The sequence below is a fragment of the Panthera uncia genome, chromosome X, assembly GCF_023721935.1.
Source record: "Panthera uncia isolate 11264 chromosome X, Puncia_PCG_1.0, whole genome shotgun sequence".
Classification (NCBI taxonomy): Eukaryota; Metazoa; Chordata; class Mammalia; order Carnivora; family Felidae; genus Panthera; species Panthera uncia.
In genome coordinates this window covers 58,621,855-58,630,132 of record NC_064817.1, presented here as the reverse complement: position 1 = coordinate 58,630,132, position 8,278 = coordinate 58,621,855, and the positions used below count along the sequence as shown (strand labels likewise).

The following is an 8,278-nucleotide window of genomic DNA, read 5'->3' as shown; positions in this document are numbered from 1 at the left end:
TCAGTCTTAAAAACAAAGGAAATACTGTCGCATGGCAACAACATGGGCAAACCTTGAGGACTTTATACTAAGTGAAATGAGCCAGTCACAAAAAAGACAAATACTATATGATTGCACTTATATGAGGTATCTAAGGTAGTCACATTCTTAGAAACAGAAAGTAGTATAGTGCTTGCCAGGGGCTGGGGGGCAGGGGAAATGGGAAGTTGTTGCTTTAACGGGCTGTAGCATTTCCATTTTGCAAGAGGGGCTAGTTCTGTTGCACAGAAGTGTGGATATACTTAATTAACACTATTGAACTGTATACTTAGAAATGGTTAAGAGGGTAAATTTTTCTGTTGTGTGTACTTCACCACAACTTTGAAAAGTCCCTGGACCTCATGTCTCTTTCTAGCTTCAACTCTTTGGAAGAACTTTCTATGGTCATTGTCATCTCTTCTTTAACTCCCACTCCCTTCTCAACCCACTACCATCTGACTTCTGCCCTGACCATTCCACTAAAAACTGTTCCTGCTAAGGTTGTCAATGACCTCTCAATATTTGTGGGCTTAGTGTACTCAACCCAGGGTGTTGGATACTATTCATTTCTTCCTGGAAGTTCTCTCACCCATTTGCTTTTGTGAGACTCTCCTTTGGTTCTTTGCTGATGTCTCACTGACGACTCTCTCTCCCTCTCTCTCTCTTTTACTCTTTTATTTCCCCTGCCTTTTTCTTCTTCATAAATTGTTCTTTCTTTGGCCTGCCGCTCTTTGTGTCTTTACAGCTCTTCATAGTTTCCTCTGAACGGCTCAATTAAACCTAAAGAAACAGCTATATGATTTATATCTCTGATCACATCCCTCTCTAACTACTCAATTCTATCTGAATGTCCCATAGGCTCTTCAAACTCAACTCCTCAAATTAAGCTCATCATCCCTTCTCTTGTGTTTTTTAGCTCAATGCATGCATTCCCAACTCCCGTTTTGAAATCTGGGACTCACACTGGAATCCTGATTCTTCTTTATCCCCCATACCCAATTAGTCCATAAGTTCTACTGATTCTATTTCCCTTGTTAAGTCTCAGAATCCGTCTCAACTGTTATTGCCTTTGCTTAAGTGTCCATCATCCTGTGCGTTCAGTTTGTTCTTTGTGCCTGCAAAATTGCCTTCTTCAAAGTTATCTTCCACATTTTCTTTTAATGATCTTCTTAGAACTTATTTTTCCTCACGAGACTGTCTATTTAAAGATATTTATTAGCCTACCATTCCTTTTGGTTAAAGTCTGAAATCCTTAATATTCAGCATTGAAAAGCCAACTTTTCCCTTAAGATTATAAATGACTACTCTTTTACTGCAGCTTTTTTTTTTTTTTTTTTTTTTTTTTTTTTTTTTTTTTTTAACTTCTTTTTTTTTTTTTTTTTTTTTTTTTTTTTTACATTTGCGATAAAGTCCTGTTGGTTTTAGTTCTTAAGTTCCTTTTCACATGCAATTCTCTCTCCCTGTCGTGTCCTTCCTTGCCTGTTTGGCCTCCTTTGCTGGTTGCCCTTTATGATTCAGTGTATTTATCCTCTATTTCTGTTCCACATTCATAAAGGTATTTCTTGACAACTACTTTAGATTCCCTCTCACTGTATGTACTTCTTCCAAAACAGGGACTAACTTCTTTATCCCTTCATTCTATTCCCTAGCACCATGCTTGTTTGTAATTTACTCCCAAGGTGGAGTATTGGAGGTGTGTGTGCTCTATGGGTGTATGCACCTGCTTGCACAAAAGGAGAGTGTGAATCCAAATCTCTGCTGGTCACTCAGCGCGTTGGGCACGCGAAAGCTTTAACTCAGGCTTTTCGCTTGATCACCAGTGATATTAATGAGCGTTCAGCTACCTGAGACCCCCTCAAGCATCTCAGACTGTGCAACAAAGCCACACCCTTTTGAGCCCCGGCAGCACATCGGAGGCGGGGCCAGTGACTCCGCCTCCACCCTCCTCCAGGCGAGGGAGATTGCATGCAGGCACAGCCGGAAGAGAGCCAGTCTGGCCCGGCCCTCCTTTTCCAACCAACTGCAGAAAGAGCACACATATAGTCATTTCCGGGAAACGGGTGCTTGCTCTGTGTGTGCAACATGGAGGCGACTGGTGTGACTGCTGAGCCGGTGAGACGCTGCTCTGGGGTGGGTGGGGAATTCGAGCCGGGTCGAGCATTGAACATGACTCCCCTCTTATTTTTCCCTTCCCAGGTTTCCGGGGAACTGGTGTCTGTGGCACATGCTCTTTCTCTCCCAGCTGAGTCTTATGGCAACGATGTGAGTATGACTCACCCCCAGCTTCCACTCACCCAACTACCCTGGGATGTCTGCAGGGCCTAACACGAAAATTGTAACCCCCTGACCTGATATCTTCTGTGAACACTCTCCTTGCCGGCCAGAGACCACACTTTTTTATTAATTCTAATCTTTTTGATCCACAAACACATGCCAAATGCCAATGGAAATTGTTCCCAAACTTTGCTGCAATAGTACCACCTGAGAAGCTTTTATATGTTCTGTTGTCCAGGTCGCAATATATACCAATTAAATGAAAATATTTGGGAGGGGGATAAGATTGTGGAATCACTAATTTTTAAAGTTCCTGAGTGATAATCTCATGCAGTAAAATGGCACTGACTTATGGTGTGTCTAGTTTAGATTCTTACAGAGAAAGCACATGATATTTTTGAGATACAAGACACCTGGACATGAAAATATAGTAACACTCAAATAAAAATATCATTGATGTATACTAGATTAGGATATAAGATTTAAAGGAGTTTAGCCCAAAAGAAACCCCTTAAAACTGAGACAGTAGAGGTCTTAAGACTTCACTAAGAAAGTGAATCTCTAGCTGGATCCTCAAAGTATAGATGGATAAAGTACATGGGTTGGCAGTTGGGAAAAGGACCTGGTGTAAGGTGTGGAGGCAAAAATGCAAGTGGCTTTTCTGTGTTCAGTGAAACAGATCCATCTAGCTGGAGTGGGAGATTTTAATGGAACAGGTGGTGGGTACTTGGTAAGGCTTATTTATAACCTAGCTGGCTTCACAATACTGATTCATTTTTAAGTGTTATAGGATGGGGAATTGGCTATCTGATAAGCACAAATGATATTTATAACATGCTACACTATTAAAAGTGAAGAATATTTCACTTCCATTATCTTACTTTGTACTCCCAACAACTCAGTATTGTATGTGAGTATATTATTTCAGTCAGTTTTACAGTGCTTTAACTCAGTCCTGAGAAGGCAATTTATCTACCACTATATGTAGTCTCCTATGCTTTCACTAGCTGCTGGGAAAAGAGCCAGTGGCTTTTGCTGTTGATTAGACTCTGTAGGTAGCTTCTTTTGGTAGGTAGTTTCCTTCATAAGGACAAAAGTTTTATACTGTCCAGACCCATTAGTTCAGTTTTTATCCTTTGACAGTAACACCACATTTGGTAGTGTTATTGAGCATTAACTAGACCTCTACAGACATCCTTAATTTGTTCTCTAGTAGCAGGATTTGGAGATTCTGACCTGGCATTCATTCTTCACTCCTTTGCAGCCTGATATTGAGATGGCTTGGGCCATGAAAGCAATGCAGCATGCCGAAGTCTACTACAAGGTGAGTTGTCTGTCTTCATTATTAAGCAGAATTAAACATGTAATTGTAGTGTATGGTTCTTTGCTAATGACTGTGCTCAGCAAGTTAAGCATTTGTATTTTGGAGATCATTTTTATTACTGTAAGATCTTATCCACAGAAAACAGGGGGGTGGAAGTGAATTTTGTTTTGACAATGAGGACTTGCATTTCTTTGCCCAGTTTTCTGCTGCTAACTGGCAAAAGAATTCTTAGCCCATAGTAAGCAGTTAATAAATGTTTGATGACTGAATGAACAATTCATAGAGGGCAATATTCAGGCAGTACTAGGACCAAAAAGTTTTAAATGGTGTAAAGGACTGTAGTAGATCATGGCCATTGAAAACTATGTCATGATTTCAACTGGGACCTAGTCTGTCTGTACTTCCTAATAAAGTCTTCTGCCCTTAGAACCATAAGGATTTTCTGGGGAAGGAGGAAAGAAGTGTAGCAAATTAGAGATTAGCATCTGTATGTTGTCTTATGTCTGGCAGCTCATTTCATCAGTTGACCCACAGTTCCTGAAACTCACCAAAGTGGATGACCAAATCTATTCTGAGTTTCGAAAAAATTTTGAGAAACTCAGGATAGATGTGTTGGACCCAGAAGAGCTCAAATCAGAATCAGCTAAAGAGGTAAGATTTCTCTGTCTTAAATATTACCTATAATCTGACCAACAATTATTGCTTGTAAATACATTTTTATACATTTAAACTTTTTTCTGTCTGTTTTAAGGAAATATGTAAAGAACCAGGGCTTTTATGTAGTTATAATCAACTAATAAGTAAATTATAAAACAAAATAAACATTTTGCTGGTTTATGAGTTTTTCATGTTCACTGGATCTCTTTTTCTTTTTTCTTTCTTTCTTTCTTTCTTTCTTTCTTTCTTTCTTTCTTTCACATTTCATCCCTTTCTACCCAGCCTTTTCAGGGGAGGAGAAACAAATTTACTTATGTTAGTAGTTTAGCCAGAAGGCTTGGATGGACGATTGGCAAATAGGGTACAGAGAGGTGTTGAATTATCTGGATTTAAGTTCACATTATTGTGGGCCATGGGTAATTGTAAAACTTAGGTTTCACATTACTTACCTGATTATCTTATACTTTTACAGTGTGCTAAAACTATTATAGTGGGGAAAATATTTCCCTGAGGGTAGGTCCTTGTCTTATGAAAAATGTAAACATTTAACTCTTAGCGGGTTGTTACTGATCTTTGGAAAATTGCCTCTAGCGAATGGACTTCTTTCTTAAAATTTAACTTTGTGACTTTGTGCCACATTCCTGCCACCTTGGTCTCATTTGTGCTTCAGTGGAGATGAATAGCTATTTTGGGCTGAGTTAACAATAACTTAAAAGCAAAACAATATGTTTAAGAAATCAAATTTTAGGGGTGCCTGGGTGGCTCAGTGGGTTAAGCATCTGTCTTCGGCACAGGTCATGATCTTACAGTTCATGAATTCGGGTTTGTGAACTTGAGCCCTGTAGCAGGCTTTGTGCTGACAGCTTGGCACCTGGAGCCTGCTTCAGATTCTGTGTCTCCCTCTCTCTCTGCCCCTCCCCCACTTGTGCTCTGTCTCTCTCAAAACATAAAATTAAAAAAAAATTAAATCAAATTTTAATTCTGTAGTCAAGGATTTAAATATTTTTGTCAAGTTAAAATATTGTTCGTGTTGGGAAATACCAGTCTAAAGACAATAGTTAGCACAGAAACTCAATGCTAGTGAAACTAGAAATCAGCTCAGTCATAGTCTCTTTCCCTATGGCTATTTTCCTTACTGAGCAAGTGGAATCCCTTTCCCTGGCCTGACTTCACCAGCCTCCTGCATTTGTCATCTAGGGCATCTTTTTTGCCTTTATAGAAGTGGAGGCCATTTTGCTTGAAGTTTGATGGAATTGTAGAAGACTTCAACTATGGTACTTTGCTGCGACTGGATTGTTCTCAGGGCTACACTGAGGAAAACACCATCTTTGGTGAGATTCTTGCCTCTATAATTGTTTCTGTATAAAGAAAGTGAGGGATCTGGTTTTACCAAAGAATTAATGACATGAATAATTTGGGGATCATTTTATTTGTTATATATTTAAAGATCATGTTACTGTTTGTTGAGTGACTGAGATAAGATAGTTGAGTATTTTCTGCCTCATTTAACAAGATTAGAATTCCACATCTCTCAAGTTTATGACTGTTCTGGAATACTTTGAATGTTAGTTCAGCTTTTTTGGTAGATTTCCAGTAGGTTTAGAGAAGTAACTGTGACTATGACCAATAATCAATTCTATTCACCTTTCAGCCCCCAGGATACAATTTTTTGCCATTGAAATTGCTCGGAACCGGGAAGGCTATAACAAAGCAGTTTACATCAGTGTTCATGGCAAAGAAGTAGAGAAAGAAGGCAACCATGGAAGAGAGAAAGCTGACAGTGGAAGAGTAGAAGAGAAAGGAGCCAAAAGAGAAGGAGAAAAAGTGAAAACCAACAAAGGAGAAGAAAAAGAGAAAGAAGCCAACAAAGAAATCAACAAGAGTAGTGAAACAGCTATGTAAGCTAGACAAGGAATAGCCCCCTAGAAGCTGTGACTCAACTAAGTCTATAGATACCATGATACTGGCCGCACAGACCCCTGTGGTTAAATATATGTCATTGCGCAATTGAAAGACATGCAGAAGGACATCTTTCTAGCCTAATAATCAAGAGCTACTTTGGTTGTTCTCTTGTATGAACTGGCTTAAAGACTATAAGTGGGGTCTCAGTTGATTGTTGCTTGGTATAGTATTTCATAGTTCTCACCACTGGTCAAGTAAGAAATTTTATAAATAAATTTCTTTTGGTTCTTATGACTATATCTGTGATTGACTTTTAAAAGATATTTCAAATTATTTGACACTTCAGATTTTTTTCAAGTATATAACCTCTTTATCGTGTCATATAAAATGATTTATGCCTGTTTTTAAATGCTTATCATTGTTTCCTATAGTGAACGTTTCTCAAACCTGTTAAGTTGTATATGACTTTTTTTAAAGTTTATTTATTTTGAGAGAGAGAGAGACAGAGTGCTCACTTACATGAGTGAGGGAGGGGCAGAGAGAGAGAGAGAAAGAGAACCCCAAGCAGGCTCCACTGTCAGCGTGGAGCCTAGTATGGGGCTTAATCACATGAACATAAGATTATGACCTGAGCAGAAATCAAGAGCTAGACTCTTAACCTACTGAGCCACTCAGGTGCCCTGTATATGGTTTGGGGATTAGAAGTTCGTATATAAGAGTTGACTCTTGGTATTTAAGTATAGCTTTCTTATTTTCTTTGATATATCTCACAAAATATTTGATAAATATTCTATGGTGATAAAAGCAGGGGCCTGAGCCTAACAGACTAGTAAATGTGGCCCAGTTCACATAAGAGGACTGGACCTGCTTCAGTACCTGCTTCTCTTCTGGTACCCAAGTTGTTACCTGAAAGCTAGCTCAAAATAATAAATATAAAGCCTGGTAGAGTGACTTCCCTTTTATAATGCTAAGAACAATAACATACATTTATACACTATATATAAATGTAAAAATGAACATTTTTAAATATTTTGTCAGACTCAAAAAATAGACCAGTTGATTTTATATAGATTGGGAAGGGGGTTTCTTCTCATCTAATGACTTTTAAGAGTGCATGTTTCAGTTATCTTTATATATGTATAAAGTTTGTGCATGTCCCCATAGACCTACTGACCTTGATGCCAAAACTATTTAGAGGAAGCCACAATGTTTACAGTACAAACAGTAAATAAATACTTTTAAAACTAACCACAGCATGATCATTGAAGAAAGGATTTATCAGAGCAAAGAAGTGGGGAAAATGAGGCTTTTTCCCCCCAGTGGACATAGAAGAAAAATAAAAGTTAAACTTAATTGATAAATTCTTTTCTAGGCAAGAGCTGAACTAGAGATACATACAGCTAGTAGCAACAGTCGTGCATGAAGCACATAGGTTTCTCTATGAATTCTCTTTAGCCAATTCTTAAAAATATTTAAAACATCTGTTTAGACATCATTTTATGAGAAATATGTTTTTAAATGGGTAGGAGAGTGTTAAATACTTCATACTAGACAGACTTTTTGAAATTAAGAACTTTTTTGCTATATTGACTTTCTCTAGTTCATTCATTCTTTTTTTTAATTTAAAAAAAAAATTTTAACGTTTTTATTTATTTTTGAGACAGAGACAGAGCATGAATGGGGGAGGGGCAGAGAGAGAGGGAGACACAGAATCGGAAGCAGGCTCCAGGCTCTGAGCCATCAGCCCAGAGCCCGACGCGGGGCTCGAACTCACAGACTGTGAGATTGTGACCTGAGCTGAAGTTGGACGCTTAACCGACTGAGCCACCCAGGCGCCCCTCTAGTTCATTCATTCTTAAATATCCACGAACATATGTCCACACACATTGCCTAAGGGACTGGGGAAGAATAAAGATTGTTGGCTGCCTACAATCCTGCCTATGGTGGTCTTTTCCAGGTTGCTCATCAGTCCAAGGACTAGGACATACAAACTGGGAAAAGGGAGGGGCATAAGAACACGGAAGACTTCAGCAGCACTGTAAGGTCAGGAATCCAAGGCAGCATCCAAGTTCAAAGGGGAAAGAGTGGGCAGAATTATGATGG

General features: G+C 38.8%; 1 protein-coding gene across 1 annotated transcript; it reads left to right on the top strand.

Moving 5' to 3' along the window:
- The first annotated feature begins 2,052 nt into the window (after positions 1-2,052).
- Positions 2,053-6,721, top strand: PBDC1 (polysaccharide biosynthesis domain containing 1). Its single transcript, XM_049643986.1, has 6 exons — positions 2,053-2,130; positions 2,215-2,280; positions 3,557-3,616; positions 4,127-4,267; positions 5,493-5,604; positions 5,925-6,721. The coding sequence occupies exons 1-6, from the start codon at positions 2,101-2,103 to the stop codon at positions 6,173-6,175; spliced, it is 660 nt and encodes a 219-aa protein (XP_049499943.1). The 5' UTR covers positions 2,053-2,100; the 3' UTR covers positions 6,176-6,721.
- The last annotated feature ends 1,557 nt before the right edge of the window (positions 6,722-8,278 follow it).

What these genes read in the sequence shown, in the direction of transcription:
- PBDC1 (XM_049643986.1), top strand. Translation starts at nt 2,101, where the DNA reads ATGGAGGCGACTGGTGTGACTGCTGAGCCG. An exon ending in CTGGTGTGACTGCTGAGCCG is followed by an intron (nt 2,131 to 2,214) that starts GTGAGACGCTGC and finishes TTCCCTTCCCAG; the next exon opens with GTTTCCGGGGAACTGGTGTC. An exon ending in ATGCCGAAGTCTACTACAAG is followed by an intron (nt 3,617 to 4,126) that starts GTGAGTTGTCTG and finishes TATGTCTGGCAG; the next exon opens with CTCATTTCATCAGTTGACCC.